The sequence below is a fragment of the Aquarana catesbeiana genome, linkage group LG01 (genome assembly GCF_042186555.1).
Source record: "Aquarana catesbeiana isolate 2022-GZ linkage group LG01, ASM4218655v1, whole genome shotgun sequence".
Classification (NCBI taxonomy): Eukaryota; Metazoa; Chordata; class Amphibia; order Anura; family Ranidae; genus Aquarana; species Aquarana catesbeiana.
The window spans coordinates 982262157-982280713 of record NC_133324.1 but is presented as its reverse complement, the minus strand read 5'-3'; the positions used below and the strand labels follow the sequence as shown (position 1 = coordinate 982280713).

At 45.4% G+C, this 18557-nt stretch overlaps 1 protein-coding gene across 1 annotated transcript in view; it reads right to left on the bottom strand.

Annotated features, from left to right (window-relative positions):
* Nucleotides 1-600: 600 nt before the first annotated feature.
* Nucleotides 601-18557, bottom strand: part of LOC141129097 (uncharacterized) — a 74534-nt gene continuing 56577 nt past the window's right edge. The window contains exon 4 of the mRNA XM_073616889.1: nucleotides 601-2788. Coding sequence (XP_073472990.1) covers nucleotides 1130-2788 — 1659 coding nt within the window. The 3' untranslated portion in view covers nucleotides 601-1129. The remainder of the gene's footprint in view (nucleotides 2789-18557) is intronic.

The following is an 18557-nucleotide window of genomic DNA, read 5'->3' as shown; positions in this document are numbered from 1 at the left end:
CGTCACAGTCGGAGGTTCCACCCAAAAGGTGGTTGTATCGCAACTCTGGCTTATTGTATCGGGTCTGTGCTATACTAGTAATAGTCCAATCTGTCTGATTGTTATATCTATATCCAATCATTGATCAATATTCCCATATACAGAGCCGAGGATTTCCACTTCCTGAGACTGTATACCCCTCCCCCGTCACCTGTCCACATTACCCCACCCACACCACAATCCCCGCCCCCTCCACATCATAACCAATAGGAACAAGACTAGCACTGGCTGTATTCATAGTGATAATCACCACAACCAATCACAGTGAGGGGGAGGAGCAATCACAGATCCATGGATTGGTCATGTAAAGGAACCTGTGAGGACAGAAATGTCGGAATTCTCATTGTGGATATTAAAGTGTGTGTCTAGACAAATCCTATTGTTCTAGATTTGGATGGAGTGGGGGAGGATTAGAACCCCTGTCAGGTTTTTACTGCTATCCGGGGCTCCATTAGAGAGATTTCCCCTCACTTCCTGTCCTGGTGACAACGTTTTATCAGACAGGAAATGAGGGAAAATCTACAACAGGGACACAGACAGAAATAAAGATCTGACAGGGGTTCTAATCCTTCCCCTACTCTACTAAAGAAAAGGATTTTTTTTCTGTCTGTGTTGCTGTTGGAGAGTTCCCCTCACTTCCTGTCTGGGGAAATGTTGTCACAGGAACAGGAAGTGAGGGGAAATCTCTCTAATGGAGCCCCAGATAGCAGAAATAAAGATCTGACAGAGGTTCTAATCCTCCCCCACTCCATCCAAAGCTGAAAATACCCCTTTCTTCTATAGATAGACAGTGATGGTGGAGACCCCAGGGCCGTCATCCTGATCCTGGCTACACTATGTAGTGTGTCACTGACCCAGAACAAGCATGCAGCCAGTGAAGGCTGAACAATCTGACCTCCTGCATGCTTGTTCCTGGTCAGTGACACACTAGGTAGTGAAGTGAGGTTTAGGATGAAGATGACGGCCCCGGAACCTGCAGCTTTATAAATAAATCACTCATGTTTCCTGTCCTCTGCTTCCTCCTATTGGATGAGTATTCCACCAATCACCAATCAGATAATCCACCTTGTGATGTCTCTGGGCAGATCTCTCACTTCTGATCCCCCCCACATATCTTTATACAACTTCCCCCTCCCCCCCATACATATACCCCAGCATGGAGGGGCTCAGTGAAGGTGGTGGTGAAGGTGTGGAGATGTCGGATCGGGTCACACAGATCATAAAAGGAGATCCGCCCGGCCTCATAATCCAGATCTATCCTGACTCTCCCACTGGAGACATCGCCGGGTAATGGGGTCTTATTACTGTCATGTATCACTGAGAGCGGATTATACAACCCCCTCTCCAAACTCCAGGACTTCTTATTATATCCAATCACTGACTGACGTCCTCTCCTGTCTATACTGGGGTAACACATCCCGACTCTCCAGCACCATGACCCCCCGACATCAACTTCCCAGTAATGTCTCCCTGAGGAGAACCTCTGACTGCTCATCACCTGATAATACTCAAACCTCTCTGGTGTTTCTGGGTGATTCTGATGTGATGATGAGGAGGATGCAGTTTTCCTGTCATCTGATATATGTAGATTATTACCAGCTGTCCTCACATCCAGTAATATGTCTGTACCCCCCCTCTCTACATTTACCCCAGACATGATATCAGATAAACCTGTGTGTAATGTGTGTGAGATCCCCCCCACATCCAGATCCCCTCCATCATGGAGGAGTTTATCATGTCTCTCTCTGTCCTCATCATCTCCATCCTCAGTATCACACAAGTCACCTGTGTCTGATTCCTGTAGGACAGTCAGTGGATCCGTCATGTTACACAGCTCCTCAATGTCCCCCATCTTCCTGGACAGATCCTCCTTCTTTATTTCCAGATCCTGGACCAGATCATTGATTATCCCGGAGATCCGCTCTGCCTGCCCGGAGATTTCCCTCAGGACTCTATTCTCCAGATCTTCCAGACGTCTCCTGAGGTCTCTGAACAGGACAGTGACTCTCTCTGTTTCATCATCTGCTTCTCCTTGTACTTTCCTCCTGTGTTCCTGCAGACTCTGGACTCTTTTCTCCATCTCCTCTCTCTCTGTCATCAGTTTCTGCAGAACATTCCTCAGTTTCTTCTTCTTCATCTCAGAGGCCTCATCCAGAGTCTCCACCTGGTGTCCCCGATGTTCTCCATCCAGCCTGCAGGACATACAGATACAGGTGGAGTCCTCAGTGCAGTAATACTCCAGGATCTTCTTATGGACGGAGCATTTCCTGTTCTCCAGGGAAGTGGTGAGGTCACATAAGACGTGTTCTGGTGACTTGCTGTGGACTCTCAGGTGATTGTCACACAGAGAAGCTTCACACAGCAGACAGGATATCACAGCAGGTACAGGAGTGTGAATACAGTAAGTACAGAAGACCCCGGACTCCTCCTGATCTGGATGGGTGGACAGGAAATTCTCCACTATGTTCCGTAGTGTTATGTTCCTGTGCAGTGCAGGCCGATCCTGGAACTCTTCTCTACATTCAGGACAGGAATAACCTCCAGACCTCTCCTGTGTATCCCACACACGACCAATACAGTCCCGGCAGAAGTTATGTCCACATTTCAGGATTACAGGATCTGTATAAATGTTCAGACAGACGGAACATTCCAGCTCCTTCCTCAGATCAGCAGACGCCATCGCTGAGAGCAGAAGAGAGAAATGACACTGAAAGTATCTGACACTCATTATAACCAGTTCTGTACATTCCTACACAGGGAGGGGCTGAGACTGAGACACGTAGTCATAGGAACTTTTATACAGAAGAACACAGATAATACAATATCTCACAAAAGTAAGTACACCCCTTACATTTGTGTAAATCTTTTCTTCCATCTTTTCATGTGACAACACTGAAGAAATGACACTTTGCTACAATGTAAAGTAGTGAGTGTACAGCTTGTATAACAGTGTAAATTTGCTGTCCCCTCAAAATAACTCAACACACAGCCATTAATGTCTAAACCACTGGCAACAAAAGTGAGTACACTCCTAAGTGAAAATGTCCAAATTTGGCCCAATTAGCTATTTTCCCTCCCTGGTGTCATGTGACTCGTTAGTGTTACAAGGTCTCAGGTGTGAATGGGGAGCAGGTGTGTTAAATTTGGTGTTATCGCTCTCACTCCCTCATACTGATCACTGGAAGTTCAACATGGCACCTCATGGCAAAGAACTCTCTGGGGATCTGAAATAAAGAATTGTTGCTCTACATAAAGATGGCCTAGGCTATAAGAAGATTGCCAGGACCCTGAAACTGAGCTGCAGCACGGTGGCCAAGACCATACAGCGGTTTACCAGGACAGGTTCCTCTCAGAACAGGCCTCACCATGGTCGACCAAAGAGGTTGTGTGGACGTGCTCAACGTCATATCCAGAGGTTGTCTTTGGGAAATAGACGTATGAGTGCTGCCAGCATTGCTGCAGAGGTTGTCGGGGTGGGGGGTCAGCCTGTCAGTGCTCAGACCATACGCTGCACACTGCATCAAATTGGTCTGCATGGCTGTTGTCCTAGAAGGAAGCCTTTTCTAAAGATGATGCACAAGAAACCCGCAAACAGTTTGCTGAAGACAAGCAGACTAATGCCGCGTACACACGAGCGGACTTTCTATCCTACTTGGTCCGGCACACTTTCCGACGGACTTTGTCCGCCAGGTGCGCCGGACTTTAAAACGAACGGACTTGCCCACACACGCCGGGATTTTCCGGCGGGCTAAGTCCGCCCGTCTTTCCGACGGACTTTCGCCGGAGTTCCGGCGGACTTTCAGAATGAACGGACTTGCCCACACACGGACAAGTCCGTTCATTTTGAACGTGACTCAGGTGCGACGGGACTAGAGAAGGATGTCAATCTTGCCGCTTTTATCGGCGAGATTGACACCTTGCTAGCCCCGTCGCGGGGCATACCAGGCCCTTAGGTCTGGTATGGATTATAAAGGTGAACCCCGCTACGCCGAAAAAACGGCGTGGGGTCCCCCTAAAATCCATACCAGACCCCGATCCGAGCACGCAGCCTGGCCGGTCAGGAAAGGGGGTGGGGACGAGCGAGCGCCCCCCCCCCTCCTGAACCGTACCAGGCCGCATGCCCTCAACATGGGGGGTGGGTGCTTTGGGGGAGGGGGGCGCCCTGCGCCCCCCCCCCAAAGCACCTTGTCCCCATGTTGATGAGGACAAGGGCCTCTTCCCGACAACCCTGGCCGTTGGTTGTCGGGGTCTGCGGGCGGGGGCTTATCGGAATCTGGGAGCCCCCTTTAATAAGGGGGCCCCCAGATCCCGGCCCCCCACCCTATGTAAATGAGTATGGGGTACATGGTACCCCTACCCATTTACCTAGGAAAAAAGTGTAAGTAATAAAACACACTACACAGGTTTTTAAAATATTTTATTAAACAGCTCCGGGGGGGGATCTTCCTCCGGCTTCGGGGGTCTTCTTCCGGCTTCGGGGGTCCCTCCGCTTCATCTTCTCCCGGCGTCCGGTTGGTTCTTCTCCGCTCTCCGGCCTCTTCTCCCGGTGTCGCAGGTCTTCGGCCGGCCCCTCCGCTCTCTTCATGTAGCTCTATTGCGAGCGGAGGTCCGGAGGTCCGGACTTCTTGGCTTCTTGGCTTCTCTTCTCTTCTCTTCTCTTCCCCCAGATGTTGACACGACGCTCTCTCCGGCTGGACTGGTCTCTGAGGGCTGCGTTGTGACTTATATAGGCGGAGACCCCGCCCCCATATGATGTCACAGTCCCTGGGCATGCTGGGACTGTGACGTTTTAGGGGGCGTGGTCGACCACGCCCCCTAAAACGTCACAGTCCCAGCATGCCCAGGGACTGTGACATCATATGGGGGCGGGGTCTCCGCCTATATAAGTCACAACGCAGCCCTCAGAGACCAGTCCAGCCGGAGAGAGCGTCGTGTCAACATCTGGGGGAAGAGAAGAGAAGAGAAGAGAAGCCAAGAAGCCAAGAAGTCCGGACCTCCGGACCTCCGCTCGCAATAGAGCTACATGAAGAGAGCGGAGGGGCCGGCCGAAGACCTGCGACACCGGGAGAAGAGGCCGGAGAGCGGAGAAGAACCAACCGGACGCCGGGAGAAGATGAAGCGGAGGGACCCCCGAAGCCGGAAGAAGACCCCCGAAGCCGGAGGAAGATCCCCCCCCGGAGCTGTTTAATAAAATATTTTAAAAACCTGTGTAGTGTGTTTTATTACTTACACTTTTTTCCTAGGTAAATGGGTAGGGGTACCATGTACCCCATACTCATTTACATAGGGTGGGGGGCCGGGATCTGGGGGCCCCCTTATTAAAGGGGGCTCCCAGATTCCGATAAGCCCCCGCCCGCAGACCCCGACAACCAACGGCCAGGGTTGTCGGGAAGAGGCCCTTGTCCTCATCAACATGGGGACAAGGTGCTTTGGGGGGGGGGGGCGCAGGGCGCCCCCCTCCCCCAAAGCACCCACCCCCCATGTTGAGGGCATGCGGCCTGGTACGGTTCAGGAGGGGGGGGGCGCTCGCTCGTCCCCACCCCCTTTCCTGACCGGCCAGGCTGCGTGCTCGGATCGGGGTCTGGTATGGATTTTAGGGGGACCCCACGCCGTTTTTTCGGCGTAGCGGGGTTCCCCTTTATAATCCATACCAGACCTAAGGGCCTGGTATGCCCCGCGCTCGCCGCAATAGGAAGATTTGTTTTTCCTATTGCAGCGAGCGCGAGATGCAATACCATCCCCTCGTGTCGTATTTGGTCCGTCGGACCAGCCTACACACGAGCGGGCTTTCCGTCGGACCAGCACACACACGAGCGGACTTTCCGCCCGAAACTGAGTCCGACGGAAAGATTTCAAACATGTTTAAAATCTAGGTCCGGCGGGCTTTTGGGAAGAAGTCCGCCGGAAAAGTCCGCCGCCGCCCACACACGGGCGGATTGTCCGGCACACTCTGGTCCGCCGGACCAAGTATGCCGGAAAGTCTGACCGTGTGTACGCGGCATTAGGACACGGATTACTGGAACCATGTCCTGTGGTCTGATGAGACCAAGATAAACTTATTAGGTTCAGATGGTGACAAGCGTGTGTGGCGGCAACCAGGTGAGGAGTACAAAGACAAGTGTGTCTTGTCTACAGTCAAGCATGGTGGTGGGAGTGTCAAGGTCTTGGGCTGCATAAGTGCTGCCGGAACTGGGGAGCTACAGTTCATTGAGGGAACCATGAATGCCAACATGTACTGTGACCTACTGAAGCAGAGAATGATCCCCTCCCTTCAGAGACTGGGCCGCAGGGCAGTATTCCAACATGATAACGACCCCAAACACACCTCCAAGACCACCACTGTCCTGCTAAAGAAGCTGAGGGTAAAGGTGATGGACTGGTAAAGCATGTCTCCAGACCTAAACCCTATTGATCATCTGTGGGACATCCTCAAATGGAAGGTGGAGGAGTGCAAGGTCTCTAACATCCACCAGCTCTGTGATGTCATCATGGAGGAGTGGAAGAGGACTCCAGTGGCCATCTGTGAAGCTCTGGTGACCTCCATGCCCAAGAGGGTTAAAGCAGTGCTGGAAAATAATGGTGGCCACACTAAATATTGACACTTTGGGCCCAATTTGGACATTTTCACTTAGGGGTGTACTGACTTATGTTTCCAGCGGTTTAGACATTAATGGCTGTGTGTTGAGTTATTTTGAGGGGGCAGCAAATTTACACTGTTATACAAGCTGTACACTCACTACTTTACATTGTAGACAAGTGTCATTTCTTCAGTGTTGTCACATGAAAAGATAGAAGAAAAGATTTACAAAAATGTGACCGAGGGGTGTACTTACTTTTGTGAGATACTGTATATATGGACACGTATATTGTTTATATACTAGTATCAGTATTAATTAACTCTCTCCACTAGATGGCAGCATCTACAAGGCACATAAAAGGCTGTTCTCAGCTTGACAAAGGAGGGTGCACTGTGTACATTTCCCCAGTGCGCATGCTCCGAAATGCATTGCGAGAACGCCAGTGACTCCATCGTGCACAGCGCTGCGGTCCAGCCCTCTCCATCGGACCTCAGCTGCACTCCAACCCTCGGTTTGGATCCCGCTTAAGCCCCACAGTATCCTGCTGGCCAGGACTTCCAACAACACCATCTGGATATGGGAGGCGAGGGTCAAACACACAGCCTGGACGGACGTTAGCATGGTTCATTGGATCCATATGTACCTGATTACATAGGCGCCTGTGTCTTCTCTCTCTTTTTCTGCATGTCTGGAGTCTTCTTCCACTTCCCCTGCAAGGCTGGCCCTGATACAGTGGACTGTTCCGTTCCTTTACACAGAGCTGATTAGATCAAAGGACTTTTAGATGGACTTTTGTTTTATTTAAAAACACCTAATAGGCTGCGCCACTACCCATGTGTGTGTTATTATATAAAGACAAAGCCTCTGAATGAGGCCGTGGTCTCAGAAGGGATACATGTCCCTTTACTTCTTATATCTTTCAGATTTGTCTACAAGAAAAGTTGATATACATTATACTCTATGGACATTTCATTCTTTCATTCCTTAGAAAACAATTATTATCCAATTCCTCTCCATTTTGAAGATCCTCACTGACTATGGAGAGGATGTCGGGTGAGGATGTATTGGGTACGGTGAATGGTTCTGACTCCGGGTCACATCTTCCCATTATACTCTATGGACATTCCTTTCTATCATTTATCTGTCATTCCATAGAAAACAATAATAATCCCAAATAATCCCAATCTTATAATCCGCTCCTCTACTTGGGGAACACCTGTGGGAAAGGATAAAATGCTGAGCGTCTCAGATTTGCCTGCAAATGAGTATTTTACATCCCATTATACTCTATGGACATTCCCTTCTGTCATTCATCCTCATCATTCCATAGAAAACAATAATAATCCCAAATAATCTCAATATTAAAGATCACCAGTGAATATGGAGAGGATGTCATGTATGGATATATTTGGTAGGACTAAGGCCCCTTTCACACTCGTATGACCTGTATGGAAGTGGTTCTCAACCTCAGTCCTCAAGTACCCCCAACAGGACATCATGTTTTGGGAATTTCTCTTAGATAAAATATCTCTCCAAAATACCAAACCATTCACTCTGATTTAAAGCACCTGTGCAAGATGAAGGAAAACCTGCAAACATGGCCTGTTGGGGGTACTTGAGGACAGGGTTGAGAAGCACTGATCTAGGTCATCTCCTGTCCTCAGGACCCACTAACAGGTCAGATTTTAGGTATTACCTTGGGGGAAATGCAGACTAGAATACTGCAATCACTGAGCAGCAAATGATATCACCTGTGATATGTTTCAGTTATCTTGCAGACCTGGCCTGTTGGTGGGTCCTGAGGACAGGAGATGAGAACCTCTGATGTAAGTCACATGACTTGAAGCAATGCCTGTGTAATGTTGGGTCTATGGACCTCCAGTCACATCAAAGTCTCACCAAAGTAGTGCAGGGACTAATCTGAAGTCGCACAGATATGAGCGGTGCTCATTGGAGATCATGGGGTACCACTTGTCATGTGACTTTGCACTAGGGTTGTCACCTCATCCCTTTAAACCTGAACACATAATAATAATCTGTTTTGATAGTACAGACAGCTATCAAAGTGCAGGTAATTCCAGTCCTCTAGTCAGAAGCTTCATTCTCCCTACCTGTTTCTTCCCATCTAGGAGGCCAATTTAATACTAATAAAGATTATATTTGTCCAGGAAACAGCCTGAAAATTCCTGATAACTCATTTTTTTAGGATGTCCAGCTTGGCGCGCATAGCTAATTGCAATACTGCACTCAGGAGCTTCATCCTCCCTATCTGCTTCTTACCATCTAGGAAGACAGTTTTACACTCACAAGAACTATTTTTTCCAGGAAATAGACTGAAAATATTCATTAACTAATTTTTTATAGGCTGTCCAGCTTGGTGTGCATAGCTAATGACTCTTCTGCAGTCAGGAGCTTCATCCTCCCTATCTGCTTCTTCCCATCTAGAAAGACAGTTTCACACTCACATGGACTATTTTTGTCCAGGAAACAGCCTAAAAATTTCCCGTAATTTTTTTTTATAGAGTGTCCAGCTTGGTGCGCATAGTTAATTGTAGTCCTTTAGTCAGGAGCTTCATCCTCCATATCTGCTTCTTCCCATCTAGGAAGCCAGTTTCACACTCACAAGGAATATTTTTGTTCATGAAACAGCCTGAAAATTTCCCTTAACTCTTTTTGGATAGTATGGCTGGCTTGGCACAAATAGATAATTGCAGTCCTGTAGTCAGGGGCTTCTTTTCCCACAATCACTTTCCATCTGAGTAAGATTGCTTCATTTTTTTATTACTGGGGCATGGAGCTAACAATGGACAGCTACTCCCACTCCTCCAATGAGAAGATACAGCCTGCTTCCCATCAAAGGAGACAGCTTGGCACCCACAAGGCCCCACCTTTCTCCATGATGGAGCCCTTACAATTTCCCTTAACTCTTTTTTGAAAGCACCTCCAGTTTGGCATGCGCAGTTATTTGAGGTCCTTCAGTCAGAAACTTCATCCAATGAGAAACTTCATCCTCCCTGTCTGCTTCCCATCTAGGGAGGCAGCTTCAGCCTCACAAGACCACACCTTGTGCCCCAGAAGTCACAGAGGTTTTTATGTTCCACACTGACAGCTGTATAGCGTTCTATTTTCTCACTAGCAGCTTGGAGACAAGTGTGTAAGTGAGCGTGTTGTGGGAGGATGACTTGGTGCTGCATGAGTGTGACGGGAGTGACCCCGATACAGCTCTTGGCTCGCAGAGTCATTGTCCTTCACCGCGGGTGTCACCGTTCATGGAATGTGGAGCTCAGCTGGAAAAAGAGAAAACCGCATCCATGTTCTATAGACAAGCGATTAACTCTGTAGGATCCATCCGCTTGTCTGCTGAACTATGCAGTCCTCTAAGGTGACCCTTCTCTGAGCATGACCAAATGTCCAATTCCCTCTTTTACACAGCGAGTGCATATTGTTTTTATCCCTTTACTGTCCAACATTTACACTGTACAGGACGCCAAGGATGGGTCCTGAACGGGGTGCTATGTGGCACCAGTGTTTAAGTTAGGATCCCTTTAAGGGAAGAGTGTGGGTACTCGGGGGGTCACCATAGGTGGGTGAGGAATTTCTGGTTTAGCCATGTTAAGGAGAACTGACTCGCAGTCCTCTATGTATTAATAGAGAGGTATTTGGGACCAGAGGTTTTGAGCCCCTAAAGTGACATTTCGGTGAGAAATAAATAAATTGGTTGGATAATGCACTAGACCAGTGCGCCCCATTTTCTTTTTCTATTGTCACAAAAGGGCCTTCACCCCTGACTACAGGGACTCCAGTCTCCAAAGGTCTAGGAGCCTCTGGGAAGCAGCACTTAAACCAGAAAGTAGTATTCGGTGTGGTGGTGTGAGAAGGAGTTGGGGAGAGACACCTGTTTGGAGTAATAGGCAGACTGGGGCTGTGCTGAGCCCGGGGTAAAGTCCCATCTATGAACCGGGTTTCATTATATTTTGTACTTTTGTGTGTTGCACTTTGTTTTGCTGCTGGAAGCATTTCTTTGTGTTTGCCTTCAGGAAAAGTAAACAGCTTTTAGTTTGAAGTTAAATGGCTTTGTACATGGCGCTGTGGAGCTACAACCCCCAAACTTTACAATGCTTAGATGGGGGGGCAGTTTTGTGTTTTCACAGCACGAGATCCACAGGAGATGGACCAGGTGTGACGAGCCACAATGCCCATAACTCTCTCAAACATTATTAGACAACCCTTGTGTTGGGTAGCTTTACCATTTTTGGTGACATTGTGCAACCAACCAGCCGGAACCACTTGGCCAGGGCAGCTGTTAGGCTGAATGGGTCCCCTTGATGTCTATCTGGCAGGACCCCCTCCCTCTACCCCAAAGCAGACAGTCATGAAGAAGGTGGTGGCATGGACTGTGTGCAATGAAGAACGATCTGTATTATCTTCTTCTTCTATATTTGATTTCATATCATCTGTTTATATTTACATTTCTATTTTATGTGTGTTAGATGGTCAGCCTGGCTTTTGCTTTTTGATTAGTTTGTTATTTGTGTGATTTATTATCTATTCCATAATAGTTGGTTTTATGTACTTGTCTGGGGACCATCCATAAGCTGGACCACATTTCATTTTGTAGTTGCAAGAAGCCCACAATTGTCTGTAGAATCACAAGCTCTTACAAACTGATATGAATGATTCTGAGTATGTTCTCTAGATCAGCCGTTTTCCCCCAGAGTGCCCTGGCAAAATATTTACCACAAATGTATACAGGCCAGCAGGTGGAACAAGCCTGCCTTATAGTGAAATAAAGCCACAGGTTTTCATTGTGCACCATTACCACCTTCTAGCCACCGGAGTCCTAACAACCAATCATCCTCCCTTTGCCCCTCTCTGTAAGCGCTGGGGTTACATTAGATTAGAGATGGAGAAAAACTGAGGGAGAAGAGAAACTTTGGAATACTAGTCAGTACCAGTGTGTAAAAGTATAGTGGATTTGGAAAAATACATCACACCCAACGTTGGGTGTGTGGATGACGATGTGTTATGTAAAACTATTAGAATAATGTTTTATATTTTAGAATGGGGTTCCCCGAGACTGTTCATAATTTTAGGGGGTGCCTTGACTAAAAAAGAGGTTGAGAAGCAATGCTCTAGAACAGGGGTCTCCAAACTGCGGCCCGGGGGCCAGATGTGGCCCTTTGCTTGCTTTTATCAGGCCCTTGGGGCACTATGTCATCCACTGATACCAATAATGAGGCATAATACCCCCTCCCCCACACTGAGACCAGTGAAGGGGCACACTTCCTTCCAATTATACCAACGATGGGACACAATTCCTCCCAAAGACACCAACAACTGGGCAAAATGACACCACAGATGGGGCACAATTCCTCCAACTGACACCAAAGATGACGCCATTGTTTATTCCCACTGACGTTGGGACCTTTTCTACTCCCAATGACCACAGTCCTCCCCTCCAAAGTCCGAGGAACAGTAAACTGGCCCCCTGTTTAGAAAGTTTGGAGACCCCTGCTGTAGAAGATCACCATTACTGTGAATATAGTTTATATGAGATTGTTGTTGCTTAGAAAGGCCACAAGATGTCCCCATTGTCTGCAGGATGATCTCTTGTGAGTTGTACAAAACCTCCTATGAACTTGTCTGCCCATTGTCTTAGGTTGATATTATTATGAATATACAGTTTATTTGATTTTGTAGTTGAAAACTGATGACAAAAAAAGTCCACATTGTCTGCAGAATAATGAGATCTTACAAAGTCATACAAATGCATTTGAGCATGTTCTCTAGATTAACATCACTGTAAATGGAGTTTATCTGAACTTGTTGTTCCTTAGAAAGGCCACAAGATGTCCCCATAGTCTACAGGATGAGCTCTTGTAAGTAAACCATCTCATGTGACCTCCTCTGAGCATGCTCCAGCTTGTCATTACTATGAATACACCTTTTTATATGATATTGTAGTGTAAAAACAATGAGAAATGAAGCCCACATTGTCTGCAGATTAATGAGCTCTTACAGACTCCTATGAATGCTTCTGAGCATGCTCTCTAGATTACTATTACTGTGAATGTAGCTGACATGAGGTTGTTGTTGCTTAGAAAGGCCACAAGATGTCCCCATTGTCTGCAGGATGATCAAAAACAAATCCCATGAGAACTGGTGTGATCATTACTATGAATACACAACCGGTTATTTGATTTTGTAGTTGCAAACCAATACAAAAAAAAAGTGCATTGTCTGCAGATCAATGAGCGCTTACAAACTCCTATGAATACATCTAAGCATGCGCTGTAGAATGATTACCATTTATAAGAACTTGTTGTTACTTAGAAAGGCCACAAGATGTCCCCATTGTCTGCAGGATCAGCTCTTCTAAGCAAACCAACTCCTATGAACTTTCCTGAGCATGCTTTCCATTGTCATCACTAGAGATGTCACATTTCCGGGAATTTTGAAGCTCGGAAAAAAAAAAAGTTTTTTTGGGGGGGTAAAAAAACAGAAATTTTCGGAAAAATTGAAAAAAATGCTACATTAGCACTTTGTCTTTTTAAGATTGAAAGTCATTCTGTTACTTTAGGAACATAAAATATGACTATGGACAATTTGACTTGGCATAAAATGATCACAACTAGCATATTAAATATATAGTGTAGCCAAACAATTATCACAAACAGAATTTACTTTTTTATAATATTTATTTGTAACAAAGGGAGCGACAATCTCCTGAACTGATTACTAGTTTATGTGGAACAGCCAAAAAACCTCCACAAAACAATTTTCAAAACCAAAAGTAACAATTTGTCATATTTCCCCTCCACAGTAATAAATAAAAATAAAACCCCCATTCTCATAAAAAGAACTGAAGATGGGGGAAGTGTTAAGAAGAGAGTTGGGACTAAAGTTTCAATGGACATTTAATCAGAATCATTTTCTGAAATTCTCATTATCCGTCTCTCTGCTTCTGCAGATTCTCTTTTCTGTCCGTCATCACAATTAGGAACTTCTAAAAACTTAAGGTGAACACCCTGTCTTCAAATATTTTATTCCTCATGTTAAAATAAAATATTCCACAATATTTTTCACTTTTTTCAATTTTCCCAATTTTTTGGAAAAAAACAAAAAAAGTCTTCAGGAAAAAAAAAAGTTTTTCCGAATTTTTCAGTTTTTTTTCCGGTTCTTCACATCTCTAGCCATTACTATGAATACAGTTCCATTTTGTAGTTGCCAACAGAAGCCTCACTGTCTGCAGAATAATGAAATACTCCTGAAAAGTAGCAAACAAATAAAATCATATGAGTGTGATGCTGTATTCCATTACAATGTATAAAGAGTTTGTACAATGTTGTTATCACAGAGAAATGTCACATGATGATATTTCCATTGTATTTAGAATGTGAGATATTAAAAAAAGGTATTTGTGTATTCACAGTAATGTCTTATGCCGGCCATACACGGTTCAAATTTCATAAGAATTTTCTTTTGAAAATCGTATGAAAGAATTTTCGTATGAATTTCGCACCATTAGTGGGCTGCAACAACGGCCGATTTTCGTGTGGCAATCAAATTTGAGGAATCGGACATGTTGGAAATTTTTTGAAAAACGAACGATTTTCTAATCAATGATGGGAGAATCGTGCGAGAAATGTAATAAGAAAAGAAAATTTACGTAGCAACATGCAGAGAAATTGAAGGCTTGGTCGGCCGAATTTTGAAAATCAATGGTGGCTTCATCGGATCACAAAAAAACAAACTTTCTGATTTTGAAAAGAAAGTTCGTTCGAAATTCTACCATGTATGGCCTGCTTTAGTGGATTCCCCGCAGAAGTGTAACATTTCTGGTTCAAATTTCCATCTTGACTTTTATCCCTCAAATATTTCACGCCTGTGTAGCGGTGCTGACAGCTCTGGGTGAAGTGTGCATACTGGCAATTACCTGCCTGTTTGATTGATTGCTTGATATTTATTTATTTGATGTACGTATTTTTATTGAAGGGGGGTTCTCTGTCTGTCTTTGTGCAAGGGGTTTGAATCAATAAACAGGATTACGCTATGTGCACCTCTCTTTCTGTTTTTTGGTTTACTATGAGCCCTGCAAACCTGTGACCCTTTGTTTAGTGATGATGGCAACAAAATACTACGTCTAAAGAGTGCTGGCTCTGAAGGCGTTATTACTCTCCTCTCTGGTGAGTTTAACCCCCTAGGGGGGAGAGTGTGTGTCACCGGGTGGATTACACAAGTGATCGGTGGAAGGTGCACGTGGAGATCTGTGTTTTTTTCAAGATCACCTGGAGATTATCTGGCTAAACACCCTGAACTTTTCATCACTTCCCTTTATAAGGGTTTTCTTTTAAAAGGACTATTTTTTTGCTATAAGACTGTCCATGTTTGTGTTGTTGGCCACAAGTTTCAAATGCTCAACATTAGCGCTGTCTAGTGTGTTAATTTAGTCTAAATGTTGATTATTTTATAACACTTTTTTTAAGATTAACAAAAATACGTTTTATCTTTTAATTTATTTAAATGTATAACCAAAACTTTTTTGTACAAATATATACTTTTTTTAAAATAGAAATATTTTATATATACAGTCCTCTGTAGTCCGATCAATTAAATGAAAAGTGCTGACAAAACAAAACACAACAACATTCCTAAAATGGTAGAAAAATGTGAAAACGTACGTCTGGGGTCACACTGCCGTATGGATTGGATCACATCGGGGGTCCGGTGCTCCCCTCTTCACTGTTTCAGGTTCGATTTTTGGTCAGAAGTTTTGGTTGAAGTCAAACCTGAAAGCAGACCAGAAGACGCTCAGGACTCCGGTGTAATTCACTCCGAAGATGTGTGAACTTATAACAATGGCACAAAACAGAATTCAACAATAAAAATGGTTTTCCCCAACAAGCTAGAGGGGGATGGGAAAATGCCTTAAACTGTCCAGAGAGAGAAAAAGCAAAGTCATTGGTCTTTTCCAATCTTGGTAAATAAAAACCTCGGATCACAAAAGTAGTACTTTGATTCCAAGTTTTTCTTTGCACATCTGTAGATCTTGGGAAAGGTGTTCATTTTTTTTCAATAATCCTGTGGGATGAGAAAAAAAAGTTAAATACTTTTCCAACTATGCCAGTCCTCAAGGTGCCCCAACAGGTCAGGTTTTCAGGATTTCCCCTCATATGAAAACGGCTGTGGTAATTACTAAGGCAGTGAAAGTGATGAAATCACCTGTGCAAAACAATGGAGAGCCTGAAAACATGACCTGTTGGGGTCCCTTGAGGAATGGAGATGAAAACACTGGCTTAGTGAGTGTCAGGAACATCTAGCGCTCCTACTCTTCATTCCAGCATCCTGGTTTTAGCTATGGCATTCTCCTTGTTTGTCTGTCCACCTGTAAGGTGGTTAATGTGGCCAGTCTCTGGGTGGAAACCAAGCCTGTTAAAAGCCAGAAAAATCCTCAGTTGCATGCTTGTGATATAGTGTGTTTAATTCCTGATCAAGCTCCCTGTCTGTCTGCCCTGCTAGTTTTGATTTTCCTGTGTATGACCTCGGACCGGATATCGGACTATTATCGGAACTCTGCCTGCCTTTTACCCGGACTGTCATAGAACCACTCTACCTGTCTGCCAGCTGCAATTACCTGTTTGCTTTGCTCAGTTTGCGCTTGCCCTGGCATGATGGTCAGGCACTATAGCATTGTGTATAAGACCTGGGGGCAACCGAGTACCGGTAGGCCTGCTTGCCTTATGGGAAAAGGGGGCTGCTATAGGTGAAGAACACAGTAGTGATCTATAGTGTCTGACCACCTCTGTTTGGGGTAAGTGTGACAGCGAGGCTTTACTCAACTCTGTCCTAGAGATTTTAATCACAGGGATAAGAAATGAGAAATGGTAATGTATGCAAACGATGGAGCAGTAAGGAATGTTTAACTGGACAGACTGAGGAGACACGGCCCAAGAGAATGATAAACACACAGGTTCCAACTCTTTGGCCAACACTTTATACAATTTTAGCTTGTATATAAAAACAGTTACAATGGGTTTACTCCACCATTCATTTAAGGACATTGTTCTTCTATAAACTTACAAGGGATATTCTGCCTAGTGGCTCTACTGTGGTCCTCCCAGGTCCCAGGGTCAGCCGGGAGAAAGATCAGAATTGCTCTGAATTATTATTTGTTGAGAGGCTCACTAGAGAACCTCCTGTCCTGATAGTTCTATGTAGGGCACTTGCTTCAGATCTACTAGAAGCCTCGCATTATTTTGATATGCATTTTCCACCAACTCACTTCAGGAAAACATTCTGGATTTTTAGATGGCCTTTCCTTTAAGTCATTACAGCAAGTAGATTGGTGTTCAGTTTATATTCTATACAGCAGTCCTAGACCTAAACATGTACTTCTCTGAATATTGCTGCAAGCCTAACCTGTACGGGACATGGCAATTTACAACTATCTACAAAGTGGTAACTGCCTAAGGCCTCAGCAAGTTCCTATGGAGGGAACATGTTGGCTGGGTGGTTTATAGAGAATATGATTAAAAAAAAATGAATATATAATATATTAGAGTCAGCCTGGGTTAGGGTCAATAGTAGACGGCAAGTACTTCCCTTTCAGGCCTGTTTATGAAGCAGCTGGTCAGTGAAGCTGGTTGGTGGCTGTTTTGCCATCAGTGGTAACATGCCTGGATCCTGGCTGGAAGACTCTTTTTTCTGACTTGAACCTGTTGGGTGAGCTGGCCTGTAAAATAGACCACCAGGGATGCCCACAACAGATGGATGACCAGGGATGCCACCCTAGACCGCCAGGGATGCCAGTAAGTGCCCAATAATGCCAGTGCCAACACATCTTGCCAGTCAGTGCCTGCCAGATGTCTCCTCATCAGTGATGCCCAGCAGTGCCACTCAGTGTCCACCTATCAGTGCCACCCTTAAGTACCCATCAGTGCTGCATATCAGTGCCCACTACCAATGCACATTAATGCTGCATACCAGTGCCACCTATCAGTGCCCATCAGTGCCACCTCATCAGTGCCCGTCAGTGAAGGAGAAAATGTATTTAATTTACAAAATTTTATAACAGAAACAAAGAAAAACTTTTTTTTTTCAAAATGTTCTGTCTTTTTTTATTAGATGCACAGAAGTTAAAAATGGCAGCAGTGATCAAATACCACCAAAAGAAATCTCAATTTTTTTGGAACAAAATGATGATAAAAACAATGTTTGTGTACAGTGTTGTATGACCGTGTAATTGTCATTCAAAGTGTGACAGCGTTGAAGGCTGAAACTTGGCCTGGACAGGAAGGGGGGGAAGTGCTCCCCGGTATTGAAGGGGTTAAAGAGTTTATATATCTGAACCCCGATTTTTACTGTCCGATGTTGGAGGCCATTTACCATCACTTTCTGTACCGGTTGATCAGGACACTGAGGGAGCATTCCCTAAGAACGGCACATCTTAAAGCCGAGATCCACCCAAAAATGGAACTTTCTCTTTAAGGGAGGTGACCCCCCGACATGTCATATTTGGCATGTCATTTTTTTTTGGGGGGGTACCCTCCTTTTTAGATCCCCTTTTTAGAGGGTCCCAGCTCCCACTTCCTCCTGGTGCACTGGAAGGGAGATCACCCCTCCCCCCCTCTCGGCAATCATCTGGGACACGTCACAGGTCCCAGATGATTGCCCGGCCAGTCGCGGTGTGGCTCGTGCATGCGCAGTGAAGCCACAGCCGGGCGCCCACAGTTATAATGCAGAGAGGAGGGATGAGAGGGGCGGGGCTTCATTCCCCCACATCGCTGGACCCCGGGACAGGTAAGTGTCCAATTATTAAAAGTCAGCAGCTGCAGTATTTGTATCTCCTGACTTTTAATTATATATTTTACCAGAACTCGGCTTTATTAGATATTTTCACTCAGTTTCTGGAATGTCTTCATAGCAGGAAAAGAATGGGGA